The sequence below is a fragment of the Dermacentor albipictus genome, chromosome 1 (assembly GCF_038994185.2).
Source record: "Dermacentor albipictus isolate Rhodes 1998 colony chromosome 1, USDA_Dalb.pri_finalv2, whole genome shotgun sequence".
Lineage (NCBI taxonomy): Eukaryota > Metazoa > Arthropoda > Arachnida > Ixodida > Ixodidae > Dermacentor > Dermacentor albipictus.
In genome coordinates, this window is record NC_091821.1 from 144,709,693 (window position 1) to 144,726,442 (window position 16,750).

At 43.0% G+C, this 16,750-nt stretch overlaps 1 protein-coding gene across 2 annotated transcripts in view; it reads left to right on the top strand.

The window, feature by feature from the left end:
• Positions 1-16,750, top strand: part of LOC135900077 (pyruvate dehydrogenase phosphatase regulatory subunit, mitochondrial) — a 157,888-nt gene that overhangs the window by 17,099 nt on the left and 124,039 nt on the right. For both annotated transcript variants that reach the window (XM_065429525.1, XM_065429526.1), the window contains exons 4-6: positions 6,051-6,132; positions 14,050-14,131; positions 15,900-15,981. In XM_065429525.1, the coding sequence (XP_065285597.1) occupies positions 6,051-6,132; positions 14,050-14,131; positions 15,900-15,981 (246 nt within the window). The remainder of the gene's footprint in view (positions 1-6,050; positions 6,133-14,049; positions 14,132-15,899; positions 15,982-16,750) is intronic.

The following is a 16,750-nucleotide window of genomic DNA, read 5'->3' on the forward strand; positions in this document are numbered from 1 at the left end:
CGCCAGCCCTCTGACACCAACGCCCTGTCACACTCTCCCTTGCCTGACGACAATGCCCGCTGCCGTGCATCCCAGCTTGCTGTTTCTTCTATGGACCTTTGCACTATCGCTTCTGAGCAGTGCAAGGACCATTGGATCGCCTCACTGAAGACTTGCTCTCTGATCCATTGGCACAACCAACTACTCGCGCATTACGTCATCAAGCCCACCATTTCGCCATTCGCGACGACCTACTCCACCGACGCAATTACACCGCAGATGGCCGCCAGTGGTTGCTAGTAGTACCCCACAGTCTGAATTCTGAAATATGTGTGTCATTCCACTGTGATCCACAGTTTGCACACACGGGAGTATTCAAAACTTATCATTGCATTCGATGACGGTACTACTGGCACGGGATGTACAGCTACGTTCAGAAGTTCGCTCGCTCGTGCCTCGATTGTCAGCACCAAAAATCTTCACCGTGCCTCTCGAAAGCCAGTCTGCAACCATTACCTTGCCCTGCCCGGCCATTCGGGCGTGTCGGCATCGATTCATTGGGCCATTTCCCCTGACATCTGCTGGTAACCGCTGGGCCATCGTGGCAACCACCTCACATGATACGGCTAAACTTCTGCCCTCCCAGTGGCTACAGTATGCAATGTTGCCTCCTTCCTGCTTCGCCAATTCACACTGCGTCATGGTCCAGCACAGGAGTTGCTCAGCAATTGCAAACTTGTCTTCTTGTCAGAAGTCGTCGAGGCCATCCTCAAAGAGTGCTACATTGTGCACTGCACAACTACTGCATACCATCCGCAGACCAATGGCCTCGCATAATGCTCAAACCGTACGCTTGGTGACATGCTTGCAATGTACGTAGCCTCTGACCACACAAATTGGGATGCCATTCTGCCCTTCGCAACCTTCACCTACAATACCGTCACTCAGAGGACCACTGGCTTTTCACCCTTTTTCTTATTGTACGGCCGACACTCGTTGCACACAATCGACGCAATCCTTCTATACAAGCTGGATGCATCTGAGTGTGTGCCTATTTCTGCCACAGCCAGATATGCCGAAGAATGTTACGATCTTGTGCTGGCCTTTACCTAAAATGACCAAGAGCACCAGAAGAGCATTCGCAGTGAGATAACTTCTGCGCCCACGTTCCTCCCCGGAGTGCTTGTGTGGCTCTTGGTCCCTTCCACTGCACCTGATCTCCTGTCGAAACTACTGCCCCAGTATGAAGGCCCCTACTGCGTCGTCGAACGCACATCTCTGGTCAACTACTTGATCGAGCTCATTAAACCGTCTTCGGACATGCGCCGTCTTAGATGAGGCATTGTCATGTAGTGTCGCTGAGCGGAAATACGGGCAGGAGGAAACGGAGTGTACAGGACAGGCGCTCACTTACAACTGAAGTTTAATGAAAGGTTTTCCAGGGAGCGGAGGGCAGCACATCTGTGGTCTGGCTGCGCATGAGCAATCATGGAACGAAATGTTGCATCAGGGAAAATAGCATGCTGTAGACATTGTGAAGAATTTGAGCAGACGTCTACTGAAAACGTCGCGACGTGGTCATCTCCTATAGCACGCAGCATTGCAACCGATATGCCTTTGGGTAGAACTTCCTTTGTCAGGCCAAAATTGACGGGGAGGCATGTCCGGTCAGAGTGGGGCACAGTGATATTGTGCATCGAAAGGACATCAGGAACAGGCGTGGTGATGTAATCACCATCGAGCACAGGAAAAGATGATAGCAAGTCGACGAAAGTCAAGAATTTAGGCAGCATGCGAACGAAGGCAGTCGTACTAAAGTTGTTCGGCAGTTTGGGTCAAATATGCGCGAGTAGTGGAAGTTCAAGGCAAAGGGTACCGGCAGAACAATCGATCAAAACGGAATGCGCCGTAAGAAAGTCCAGTTCGAGGATTAGGTCATGGGGACGATTGGTCAGCACTGTAAGAAGAACAAGAACATGGCGGTCGGTGATACTTAAATGGGAAGTACACATTTCGGTGACGCAAACGGTGCTTCCATTGGCCACGCATACGGCTCGTGTAGTAGCAGGTGTGAGAACCTTCCTCAGTCGACGACGGAGGTTACAACTCATTATGGACACCTGGGCTCCAGTATCTATTAATGCCGTCAAAGGGACACTGTCGAAGTGAACATCAGGTAAGTTCTGGTTCGTTGGGAGGGTCCATGGAGGATTTCAACACGACGAAGATAATGCAACACTACCCCCAGGAGCTGCAGGAACTACTTTTCTATCCGGGAGGGTCCATAATTGGTCGGCGACGAATAGCAGCATGGTTGGGGCGACGGGAAACGACGGCGCTGAGGAGACGGCGAGCGAGCAGGATGACTGTCATCGACGGATACGTCAGAGGTAGGAGGCATATGGCGAGGCGAGTAATGGCGCGGGTTGGCGTATGGGCGAGGAGACGGGGAAAAGGAGCTTGAATACTTAGACATCCAGGAGGTGCGGCAGTAGCGAGCGGCGTGGCCAATGCCGAGGCAACGGAAGCAAATGGACTTGTCATCCAGTGTTCTCCACTCGGCAGGGTTGCGGTATCTGGGAGGGGAATACAGAGCGCCATGAGGCGTAGCTGTCGGCACCGGTCGGGTGTCAGGTCGGGAGACGGAGCAGGCAGCAGGAAAACTGAGGTTTGCAAATTCTTGCCACACCAACTGCCTGAATGAGAGAGATCGCTGGGGCTGTTTGGTCAATGGTGGGGTCAAGTGGGCATGGATGGAATGGCGCAAAACTTGTAGCCTCGAGCTTGTGGTGAACAATACGTGGGACATGCTCATTTAAGGGCGGTGAAGCGGTAAGGTGTATACAAGACAAAGTTGCAGCCATGTTAGGGAGCCGGAAGAACTGTGGAATGCCGCTGCGGCTTTTGGCAAGCTCAAATCGGCTGCATTCTTTGACAGTGATGTCAATGTTAGACACATTGTTGAAGACCAACAAGTTGAACGCATTGTCCGCGATCCCTTTGAGTACGTGGCCGACTTAGTCAACCTCAGCCATTTTCTCGTTGACTTTCTGGCAAAGAGCGAGCCTGTCTTGTATGTATGAGACATACGATTCAGTAGAAGACTGAACTCGGATAGCAAGCTCTTTTCTAGCAGCCAGCTGCTGACTGGTGAGATTTCCAAAGAGGTCACTGAGCTTCTCCTTGAAAGCATCCCAATTAGAGATCTCGTCCTCGTGTGTCCGGAACCAGACACGAGGAGTTCTGCCCAAGTAGAAGAGGACATTCGCTAGCATAATGGTAGGGTCCCAGTGGTTGTTTTGGCTAATATGCTCATACAGGCTGAGCCAGTCATCAACGTCGACATTATCTTGGCTGGAGAAAATGCCAGGATCACGGGGATTGGTTACCGTAACGTACGTTGTTGTCGGGGTCACAGGAGTAGAAGCAGACGAGGTGTCATCACCGGGAGTCATGGCAGAAAGCAGGACGGTGTGGCCATTGCGGAGTTCCGTGGTGAGGATGGGAAATGGCACCCTCCACCAAAACGTTACGCGAAAGAAGGATTAAGCACTGGAGACTGTTTACAGAGTATATTTACAAAGGATAACTGCAGCGCTCGCCAGTTCAGCCAACAACATGAGAGCCAGAGAGTCTTCGTCAAGGCGCCCGCATGCATCATCCACAAGAAACATGCAATATGCACGTATCAATATTAAAGAGTATGATGCACCCTGTCCCTGTAGGATGTGCTTCTTGCAGCATTTATTTCTTGTGTTTTCCTGATCAATCGCAACCATTGCTTATACATGAGACTTGTATTAGGGGGACCCCACGGCTGGTCTATCAGAGTATCATGGCTTAATTAAGGTGCAATGAGCTATGCCTTATGGGAGTGATACATAGCTGTTATGTCCTTATGGACAATACAAGCTCATTTCATAGGCATAGTGCTTTGTTTTTTGTTTAGATGTCTTTGTTGTGCTGTAGCTGGTGATAACTTTGGGATCACTGTGTGCATGGTGTTTCCATTGGTACATGTAGTGTGGTTTTGTGTGTGGCAAACATTAGATGCAGGAAATGGTCTTTGTGATTTGTTCTTGGTACACCTGGTTGTTGTGGACTGATCTGCCACATATCACACTTATGTTGCACGTGGTGAAGTGGTAAGAAGGCAGTCATGTGGACTGGTTGGCAGTGAAACACCTTTGCCCACTCTAAGGAGAACCTTGTCATCACTGTCTTTCAAGCTTTTGTGGCTGTTATGATGGAAACAAATTCTACGTAACCTTATGAGATAAATCAAAGAAAAATTGTGGCCTAAGTACAATTATTTATGCATAGAATAAACCACCATGATCATTGTCTACAATGACTAATGGTAGGTTGATTGCAATGTGTGAATGTTTTTGTTGGAGACTTCTGTGGGCCTACCTGCCTTTCTTCATGTTATATTTCTTAGTGTGACTATTGCCAAAGGATAGGAGTACGAAAAACATTTTCAAAAGGGGCAAATTGTTTCACGATGGGACCGTTCAGCATATATACTGCAACAGTTCTTGAAGTACCTAATTACACTTTGCCTTGTGTGGCTTACATATGACATTTAGAATTGTGTATGCTAGTTCTTATATAGTACATGCTGGACCAAGGTACAGATTGCAGTATTCAAATGTATGAGTAATGTTTTGTAACGTAAACATTGTTTGAAAGGGTCCCAAAACAACTTTTGTTAGAGCTATAGTATGTCAAAATAAACACAGCAACATGATTTTAAAATTTGAAAGTGAACTGGTATATGTATCCAGTTGATGTGTGAGGGGTGGTGTACTTGGTTAAATACCCACTAATATATGTGTGGTGCCCTTAACACTTTCTTTCTGGTGGACTGAAAAAAAAATACAGTGTAAGGTATTATGTGAAATTGTTGTATCCTGAAGAATGATCAGCTCAGCACTCGTAACTTCTAAGAAGGTCAGAGATATATATGTGTAATGACCTTTAGTAGGGTGGTCAGTACTGTGCTTAATGAAATGTAGATGGGCCTAAATTCTGGGCTAATATCGAAACTTTGATGGTTGGAAAAATAAATATATATTTTTAAATTATACCAATCAGAGATAAACATCAACAATAGCAAAATGAAGGTCCTTTCAGTCTCATCTGAGACAGTAGTCGTGAGCCCTTTGCAAGGTTACATGGCATCAAATGCTTATGCTCATCAGACACTCATCACCTGGTTCCTTTTCATTCTTTCCTACAATACACTACCCGTGGTATTCTTGAAATTTAACACTTCTGAAACATGTTTGAAATGGAACACTTCTGGAAAGGTCGTGAGAACTCTCTGGTGGAAACACACTTTTGTGGGGCCACACCCACCAAGTCCAGCGTGCCTTTTGACTTATTGAGGCATGCTTGTTGAACCCTTTATGAGTTAAATGGTGCTCTCCTTCAGTCAGCAGGGTGGTGTAGTGTCTCCGGAGATTTGTTAATGCTGACTTTAAGTTGCTTCAGCTGACATCCTAAACCCTTGCATCACATATTGCAATTCAATTACAGGATTGCATTGCTGAATCTAGGCTGAATTCAGAGTATCTTATTCTAGATCAAGTTAAAAAAAATGTAGTAGTGTCTTGTAGCAGTCATGCTATATCTTTTTCCTCATTCTTTTTCCTTGTGGGGGCGTGTTTTGGTCAATCAATGCTGAAATAGTATTCTAACCACCACCAGCATGTCCTGTGCTCTACAACTACTACTACTACTACTACTACTGCTACTACTACTACTACTACTACTACTACTACTACTACTACTACTACTACTACTACTACTACTACTACTACTACTACTATTATTATCGTTGTTGTTGTTGTTGTTGTTGTTGCCTCTTCTTCGCTCTTAACAAAAGCCATGAGTAAGTATCCTTAATTTAACAACAATAAAATTTTCCAAATGCTTTTCTTTTTGTCTAACTGACTTGAAATTTTTAGTTTATTTCAATGTAAAATTTTTCATGGAATGCTTTGTATTGCATTGGGCAAGGTTTTAAGTAGTAGTATGGCAGCACTGTTTTTGCTTTTTGTCTTCAGGATGGAACCAGTGTGGAAGTCTTCTTCTTGCTCGCACAAAAGACCGTCTCTTTTACTTCAAGAGACTGGCAGCAATGGCAGCGTAAGTTGAAAATTTACTGCAAAAGATGCAATGATGGGTTGTTGTCATGATTTTGTTTAACAGATGGCAACATTGACCTATCGTAGTGGTTGACTGGGATAACTGGCACTAAACCTCACCCTGTTTACATTTTTGTTTGCGCAGTTTACTTACTAAGACGACATTCAATCAGTCATATTTTCATTCTATCACATTTTGTAAACACGTGCATCAACGTTTCTAGCGTTACAGCTATTCAGTAAACCAGGTGCTACACAGCTACTTATCTCTCAATGCTTATAATTACATCATGCACTATGTTAATCATGATTTGCCCTATGGCTGTGTGGTGAAAACTGGTGAAATGTGCAAATATGTATTTAAGCAAAGGCGGAGCAGAGTGGAGGGGCAGGATACCTTAGACAGTGCTTTATGAATTTATCATGGTATTAGAATTGTTGGCAATAAATAAATCACTGGCTTCTTGGCATGTTAAACTGTTGTATGAATGGACATCAATCAATTTTTTGCCAACTCAATGTTTGCAGCTATGGCCATAGAAAAATTAAGTGATGCAGGCTTATTAGTTGCTTATCATCTTTTCATGCAGATGTGGCTCATTTTTGTGTAGGTCTGTTTTTTTGCTAAGTTTTCTCTATTTTGCCCTTATCAGCAGCATCATTTATGTCCGCTGCAGGATGAAGGCCTCTCTCAGTGACCTCCAATTACCCCTGTTTTGTGCTCGCTGATTGCAACTTGCACCTAAAAATTTCCTAATTTCATCACCCCACCTCATTTTGTGCTGTCCACCACTGCACTTCCCTTCTCTTGGCGCCCATTCTGTAACTCTAATGGTCCACCGGTTACCTGCCCTATCCATTACATGGCCTGCCCAGCTCCACTTTTTTCTCTTAATGTCGACTAGAATATCAGCTATTCCCGTTTGATCTCTGATTGACACCGCTCTCTTCCTGTCTCTTAACATTACGCCTAACATTTTTAATTCCATCACCTTTTTCTTGGTCCTGAACCTTTTCTCGAGCATCTTTGTTAACCTCAAGTTTCTGCTCCATAGGCTTGCGCCGGTAGAATGAAACGATTGTGCACTTTTCTTTTTAGCAACAGAAGTAAGCTACCTTTATCACTCACATCTTATTCTGCTTCCTTGTCATTGCTGCTTAATTAAATTATATTCACTAATGTCTCAATGAATCATCTTGGGGTACATGTTGCATTGCAATATTGAAATTGGTCAGTACTAAAGACACTACCATTTGGCAAAGATCTCAGGACAAACATGAGGCATTCTGATACCCATCCTCAAAGAATGCAGCACAACAGATTGGCATTCCATGTATTTTCTCCAACAGTCTTCCTCCTGCCAACCACTGTGGTAGCTGAGTGGCTATGGCATTGCACTGCTTAGTACAAGGTTGTGAGTGCGATCCCAGCCGTGGCGGCCTCATTACGATAAGGTGGAATGCAAAAACTATCATGTACCTTGCATTGGGTGCTCATTAAAAACCCTAGGTAGTTAATTAGCCTTTGGTCCCCCACTGTGGCGTGCCTCATAACCAGATCATGAATTTGGCACGTAAAACCCCAGAATTTTGTCTTGCTTCTGCACTAGCTGACGAAACTGCTTGGAACACCATTGTTTTTTATGTCACGTTTTGGGGATGAGTGTTTTGAAACTGGGGGTCATCTCATTATTACTGCTAGATACACACATCCTTGTTGTGGTTTGGCTTTAGCTGTGCAATTGCAGTGCTAGTCCTAAAGTTGGAAATTAGTTAATTTGTAAAGGCTTGTTAATTGGGCTTATTAATTTGTGTATTATGTCCGCTTCTGCACCTCCACTGTTGCTAATAATGCATTAACAAAAAAGTATTCTTTTTTATCTCTTCTAAAAAAAGTTGGAGAAGTCTCACTGTTTTGATGACTGACATCTGTATTGGTGTCTTGCCTCATCAATGATGGCCTTTCACAGAATGTCATGTTGCTCATTAAAATGTTAGATCCAGCCTCTACCTGAGTGAAAATCAGTGTCTTGAAGCAAATGAACTGTGTGCTTTGCCTTTTCGGCTAATATTGGCCCATTAAGTGGCATGTTCTGTGTACAAGTGCTTAGAAATCATTGGTACAGTGCCTCATCAACTTCTTAGAATTCTAACTCCTTGCTGCATCCTTTTCTGTTGACTGCCCATGGGGTTCTGGTTACCAAGCAGTCTGCTTCCAAAATGAAATATCGTTGAGATCGTTGGCTGCGAGATCATAATCCTGTACCAACTTGCACACCTTCTTGCTTTTGTTAGCGTCTTTGATGATGCTGTGCTTCATATTTAGTGGTATCACTGTGCACTGCCCCTTCACTGGCTGCTGCACTTTGCATTGAAGTGGAAGTGTTGTAGGTTAATCTATCAATGCGCGAGCTCTCCAGTTGTCAAACGGACCAGCAGAGTCGGAAGTACAGATTAAAACAAGCACATGCTGCAACCGTGTTGCTAAACCATTCTGACTACACATGAGGTGCACTGGAAAAGGGCGCTAGGATGCATCTCATGTGATCTTCCTACCACATGCACAGCCGCCACTGCTGGCATGTGAGTGAGGCCATTTGAGCACAGAAGTTGGTTAGGGATCTTGGGGAGACTTCCTTCACCTCTCTTCCACATTTGAAGGAGTCAATTGAGGCTTAAAGGGGTGAGGAGCACGCTGCATGTACACATGTAACATCGCATGGTGCCATCACATGGAACTCGCATCCTCATTTTATTTTTTTCTTCCTGCTGGCCCATACTTTACCATACTTTTCAAATTGTTTAACTGGTAACTTCACTTGAAAAGGTTGCAATGGGTGGTTTATTTTACCATAGAACATATTGTTCAGTTCATAGTGTTGTGGTTTTACATTGTTATGTTTGATATATTCTTCAAAGTGCTATCGTTATAAGTAGGCTATACTTTGTTAGTGCTTGGTGTTGTGGCATGGAATGTATAGAGTGTGTTCCCAACTTGGCATAAGCGTCTGCAAATACTCACAAAATACAACAGCGATATTGACTATATGAGCTGGTAAACAGCCTTGCATAATTTGCCGCGGTAGCTTAGTGGCTGTGGTGTTGCACAGCTGAGCTCATGGTCGCGGGTTCGATTGCGGTCGTGGCAACTGCATTTCGAAGGGGGCAACACGCAAAAGCACTCAAGTTTGTAGATTGAGGTAGATTTAGGTGCCTGCTAAAGAAGCCCAGGTGGTCGAAATCAATCCAGAGTCCTCCACTACTCATAATCGTATTGTGGTTTTGGCACATAAAATCCCAGAATTTAATTTAACATTGTATTACTGTTGGAGCAACACAGCTATTGTTTGCACAAAGTATGGTCATTGGATCTTCCCCCACATCCCCCAGCATGTATGCCACCATCCAACCACTACACACACCTAACCGATGAAGTTAAGCATAATGCACGGGCCTAAACATTTGCATGCGATTGCAATGCTAACAAAAGATTTGATGGAGGTTAACAATGGCTGGCTAAGCCTTTTCACAGAGCCTCTCAAAAATCCACAGCATATTGAAAATTGGCTTGTGGCAAATTTGTTTTCGAGTTTGCTATAGTATCTACAAGGGTGTTTCACATAACTTAGCCAAATGTTAAAAATATGCAAATGCCACGTAGCTGGACTGAACCAAGGTAATGTCGTTTGCCATCACTTGGAGATACTCAGACTGTCTTGTGTATTCTGCCTAATTACATACTTAGTCTTAATTAATTAATAAGCTTATCGAATATTATAATTACATAATAATGAGAAATTGTAGAGCAACATGAAAAGCTCCCGATACAGCTTCTGTTGCTCAATACGTGCTAGATAAAAGCGTTTTTCCGAGCATGAAAGAAGCCCACAAATACATGCAAAATTGCCACGTGGCTGGTCGCTCGAGGCACTCCTGGTGCGGTAACAGTGTCACCGTGTGTCCTCAAGACTGACAAATTTTCCTGCTTCTACACATGAAATGAATTTTTGTGTTCTTATTTTTCTTATCAATTCCCATTTTCTGTAGGTCGGCAAATTTTGAAAGGGGCTCGCGTGGTGACAAAATGTTTCAAGAACACATGTGATATGCTTAATGTGAATTGATCGTAAAAGCAACACCTTATATTTAGTGTTGCATGATTACCATGTGTCACACTTAGCATTTTATTGAGGACTAACGATAAAACATTTGTGTCCTGTACGCTTATGCCTTGTGCAGAGCACAACGTGCTTCTGCATGCAGCTGATTATCATAGTGCAATTCATTTCTAAAGATATCAGTGGGTAAGATAGAGACAACATTCCTCACAAATTATGACATTCTGAAGAAGCATATAAACAGTACTACAGTGGTGCATGGAGCCTATCTGTTCACTGTTACAGTAGTAACTAATTAAAGTGGGCCTGTTTTGTGCAAGCCATCTTGCAAGAAGAGTCAAGGGGATTGTGCTCTCCAAAAAGAGAGGGAGATTGTGGGTGAAGGCGGAGGAGGCACCATAAGGTGTTTCAAAGCAGCAAAAAGTAGAGAATCTTGCACCGTCTATTCAGCCAGTCTTTCAATTGTAGTTGCTATTGCTGGGTGTTGCCTAGGTCACATACTTATTACCGGTGCTAGAATTTGACAGTGTAAGTACATTCTGTTCATAGTCATATTTGAAAAAGTTGTGCTGATCCTCCACTCTTAAAATTTTATGTTTGCACCCTTTGAGGCTTATCTTGTCCCACAACAATATTGTTATCTGTCTTGCATGCATTTCCTTTCTTTATTGCTGCGCGCCTTGTACTTCCAGGCCATGAACAACATGCGTGTCATCAGCATGACACAGTATTTTCGACAAGAAAGTAGCGGGCACCTAGTTTTTAAGAATGGAATTTCAAGCAACACAGATGACCATTATTGTTGTGGGACAAGATAAGCCCCAAAGGGTGCAAACTTTTTTAAGAGTGTAGGCATACTGTGGTCAGATTCTGTATGAAGTGGCCAGGTGGACAGTGAGTAAGGATGGGAGCTGTTTAACTAATTAGCAAAGCAGAAAAACTGACAATTCAGCATTGATGGCCTCAGCTGACACCATACTTCTCCTACGCCATAGTGTGGAGAATTGTCTCTCATCTGCCATCAGTCATTTTCTTTATCATTGCACAAAACACCTCATGAAGTTTTGGTCATGCAAACATCAACTAAATGACTATGTGCTGATATTTTTTAACCTGTATATGTTGCACTCGATTGCAAAGCATATTGAACATCACATGCTTGCAAGTGAAGTTTGCAGGTCGGTTCTGTGGTGTTGTTCTTGAATTTTTTTTTTTTTGAAAAAAGTATGCATGGCAGCCAAAGCTGTTCGGCATTTTTACGATGGCAAATGGAATGCTCAATTTAGCAGGCAGTTTCATCAGGCAAAACCCTAGATTGCCTGTAGAAGGTACACATATCTGTGAACCACCAAAACATTTCAGAGTGATTGCTTTGTTTAGCTCTAAACAGGGCTGAATCAGTTTCTGGACTGGTTTAGAATGGTTCAATTGTTTTTTCACAAACCCTTCTGAGATGCTGGCCAAACTGGTTTGTAACAGTTCCATTATATTGCTGTGGTTTGAGTTCAGCACCAAAATGGCAACACACATTTTGGTTTAGGTTCAATGCTGGTTTACCAGAATTAAGTGGTTCAGTTTCAGTTACAGGTTGATACCCTGTAGGCATTCTCTTCTGTCATACTACTGACTTTATGTCGTAATTACCCCTTGACCCCCTTACTCTTTTGCTGCACAACACTTTTGTCGACTGCTACATTGCGCTCAGGAACTCCTATTTTGCTAGTTTAATATGATGTGAGCTGTGGCGTTTAAGTGTCTTGCCTGCTGTTGCTGCTGAAATAAATGTGCAGATGCTACCACTCTAAGTCTGCCACTGAATTTTCTAAAAACCTCTTGAAACTGCCAAGTGCACTTGTTGCGGCATAACTCTGTGGTTAGTGTGTTTGGCTCAGAGCTTCATGTTGTCACAGTGGCATGAGTCTGCTCCTCAGTGGTTGTGGTTGGAAGTTTTGCTTTTCATTAGCCTATACATGCCAGCTCTATGTATCTGCCACATCAGCGGTGCGTGCCTATTGATCTTCCGGTGACCTTTTTCGACAAGTCACCACTAATGACTCTTTTATTTCCATGCCCAAGATGTCTTTTCACTGTGAAATTTCTCTTGTATCAGATGAAACAAGTGATGATAAATCTGCATGCCAAGCAAACAGTGATGTAGCTGGTAGAAGTTGCACAAGGCACTTGCATTCTTAATCATTGTGGCATTATGGATGTATCATTGCCAGAAAGTGAATGCAAGGCGACATTCTAGTAGGCATATTGCATGGCCTCCCTCATAATTCTGAGAAACACTTCATGTTCTTGCATTCACTAAGTGGGATTTTGCTGTTTTCGTTTAATTAACTGTATGCAAAGGGTTGGACTGACACATTTAAGTGTGCTTTGTTGAATTATGTGGCTTCCATATAAGTACGACATATGTTCAAAAGGAAACTGAACTTTTGAAATAGCACGCCAACCGGCAGAGGGAGCGCGCTGCGGCTACTGAGCGCACATAGCGGCAGGTTTAGAAAACAACCTGCCATTTGCAGTATTTCTATCTGACTGTTAATTGGTGTGCTACAGCGTCTGAAGTGAGCACGTGCACAAGCGGTTCATTGGATTAGTGCCAAAGTGACAATGAAAGAGCTTGAAAAACAATGTGTGTGTGTGAAATTTTGCTACAAATTTGGCAAAACTTTCACAGCGACATTTCAGTTGCTTATCCAAGCATTTGGGGTGGACTGTATCAGTCACATGCAGTGCTATGAATGGTTTAAGCGTTTGAACATGGCAAATTGTCGGTCGGTGACGATCCCAAGCCTGGACGACATCATTAAGAGATGATGGCCATGTCCAAAGAGTTCATGCTGTGATACGTGTAAATTGTCATTTAACTGTTCGAGAAGATGCTGTCAAAGTGGGCATCCGCAATGGATTATGCCATGAAATTTTGAGTGACAAACTTGAAATGCGCCATGTCAGTGCCAGTGACAATGGAAACTTCCTTAAGAGCATCACAACAGGCAATGAGATGCGGGTTTACGGCTATGATATTGAAACGAAGGTGCGGTCATCTCAGTGGGTGGGCAAAGGAGATGTCTCCTCATCCAAAAATAGCACCCTTGAGTCGGTCAAAGGTCAAGGTAATGTTGGTTGTGTTGTTTGACTTAAAAGGCATTGTCCATCAGGAATTTGTGCCACACGGTTACATAGTAAACGAGGAAGTCTGTCGGGGTATTCTAGCGCATCTGATGGCTGCTGTGCGCAGTAAGCGGCCTGAACTGTAGGAAAACCAGACTTGGATGTGGCATCATGACAATGCGCCAGCTCATGCGTCACTCCTTGTGCGCAGCTATCTAGCAAAACATCACTCTTGTTGTGCCCCATCCATTGTATTCTCTGGACTCTAGCAGACTTTTTCCTGTTTCCCAAATTTATAACCATGTTGAAAGGATGTCATTTCCAAACCATAGAGGAGATTCAGGACAATGCGACAAGAGACCTGCATGCGATGCGAGTAAGTGCGTTCCTGGAGGCTTTCCAAAAATGGAAGAAATGATGGGAACAGTGTATTGCCAGTAGAAGGGACTACTTCGAGAGGGGCATTGCTGAAAAATTTTGTGCAATAAAGTTTGGTTTCTTTTTGAACACACCTCGTATATGAATGAAGTTATTCTTGCATCTCAACCTACATTCATTTGTTACTTTTGTTACGTTTTTTTTACTGATGTCATGTTACTGATGTCACATTTTTTACAGATGATATGCCATGCTGTAATGGGCTACCCTTGTATATGTCGCTTTTGTCTGTGTTTTAGGTCACTAAACCTTGAGTGCCATTTGCTGTCTCCTGCAGAGGCACAGTCAAAGGCTCCAGATATCACAACTGAATTGTTGGAAGTAAGCAAACTTGTGTTGTTATTTTCTCGCTTTCTTTGTTTTAATTAGTGTCACTGATGTATGCTATTCCAATTATCATGCAAAAGTATTGAGTTTTAATTGACAAACTTTGTCTTAAAGGAAAGCTTGCTGATATGACATTGCTTATGCAAATAGTAAGTTTGAAGTTTTCTGTGCTAGCTCATATACCGTTTCAGATTCTATTGCTTTCTGAGCGTTGCTGTGTTCAAGTTCTTAAACTTTCCCTTAGTCCTCGTGTGTGTTTCTTAATAAATAGGGATTACAGCAGTGTTAAATTTAGCATTCATATTTTTATAATTACTATTTTCATTAGTGTAAGCTACAAAAGAGCTTCTTGGGTCTAAACAACCGTCTCAAACCAATGTGAAAGTTCATATTTCTGTTTACTAGTTCTACAGTGCTTGAAGAACAAACTAAAGCAATCATATACATATTATAATTATTTAGCCACTAGAATTGGCATTATTTTAATGGAAAATTGATAGTATTCTGTCAGCTTGTGTGTGTGATCAACCATGAATATTAGTGGGACTATTACTATCTGAATTCCCAGTGTCGGAATTCAGAGGTACCTGTGCCTTACTAAAGCAGTGCAAAGTCTGCAATAGAAAGTCATTTTAAAGTCCTATTAGCAGCTTTGTCAGAGATATAAGATGCATGTTGTCATTCTACTAGACTTGACATTGTTCCAGTGTACTGTACATTAACAAGATTTTTCTGTCAAATAGAAGGAACATTGTCTTTTTGTTCTAGCTGAAACAATGAAAGCCCTACATTTTTAGAAGCTTCACCTAAAAACACTTTGTAATCCAAATGGCAGCTACGGCCTTTACTTCATTGAGATGGTCCTTTCTTTAAGATGTAAATAAGGCTTTTATGTGTAGACATCGCCAGTTCAGAATAATTTGGAAATTTCCGCAATGTTTGCTTAGTCTTCATCTAGCACCAAGGAAACCTCCACTAAGGACGCCTCGTAGAGGAATCTTTCAAAGTTGACTTAAGGCAGCCTAACTGCAATGAATGCTTCCTTACTAAGGTAAGGAATAACCCTGAGAAACAACTCATAGGGTGATTGCAAGAAGAGCTGTTTATGGAAGCAACATAAGCCGTGACTCTCATGTTACATTAATTCTTGGAAATGTAAACTCGGGCCCAAATTCTGGAACCTTCCTTACCTTAGTAAGGAAACCTTCATTGCGGTCAAGCCACCTTATGTCAATTCTGAAAGCTTCCTTTTTTTTAGGTATCCTTGGTGGAGGCTTCCTTGGCACTCCCTTACCGTAAGGCAGCTCTGAAGCTACCTTCACGCTTACTTGCCTTTTTCACTCAATGTGGGCTTCTCGGCAATGCCTTTCCTTGCTTCTTTCACTCAACGAGGGTTTATTGCTTGCCCCCATGATGCTCGTCTGTGCATGTACAATTAATTTCTGAGGGCCGGCTGGCAGGTGAGATGGAAATGACGGCTGTGAGTTTCGGCAGATGGTTAAGACGTTCGTTTGCGACTTATGACGAATGCCCTTGAACACAGATGCATCGAATTCTATTCTTACCTAATGAAAGGGTTCCTTTTGTGAGGACAGCTGAAGGGAGCTTTCAGAATGCACTTGCTTTCTCAGTTCATCCTTTGTGGCAAGGAAGCATGAATGGCTCATCACATAAGGTTAGGAAGTGCCCCAAGGAAAGAAGGGTTTCAGAAGTTGGCCCTCGTTATATTTACCCAATGTGTTACACCATGTCTCTTTCCCAGGGTGCACTATGGGTGCCTGGTGACGGTGTGGCAGATCCTTCGCTTGTCTGCCAAGTACTTGCTCAACAAGCATCTGAGATGGGTGCGGTTTTGATGTTTTAAGAACAACTTTCTGGTTTCTTTGTGCCAACATTACTCGCACATACATAACAAAATCCGTTGCACAAAAATTTATGCAGATTATTTAAGGCTTTTGACCCACTCCTGCTTATCAGGTGACTCTTTTCAGAGGGGATATTCTGAAATGTCTAGTGTCTAATTAAAACATAACAAAAACTATTACACAAAAATGTATGCAGATAATTTAAAGCTTTTGACCCACTCCTGCTTAGCAGGTGATTCTTTTCAGAGGGGGTATTCTGTAATTGTGCACTAAGTGGACTGTCCATTTGAGTGCAAAGTGATTAGATAGAGCTCAAAGCCAGTCTGACAGGTGCCGATCGCCACCACTGACTCTTACCGTAAGCTTTTTCAACTCCATGTGTGTTGAAATGGACAGTCCACTTAGTGGACACTTGCAAAATACCCTCCCCTTTGGCAATGTTGTTCATTATCTGTGGTAGGCCTGGCTTGAGCCTAAGCTGAACTGGAGGTGACTTTGGCTTTGTGTGGTTGTACCAGCATCAGTATTTATGGAATGCAGGCAGATTCAGTTTGGTATTCTTTCATCAAATCACAATACCTCTTCATTCATGTGAATGCATGGTTGCAGGACCAGCATAGTTTTGGTAATGGAAAAAATTTTCAACTTTTCACAACTTTAGTATGTCTATGGTGCAACTGTTATAAATAACAGACCGGCACATTCAGACACTGATAGAAGGCTCAGACGTGCAATAAGTTGTTAAGGG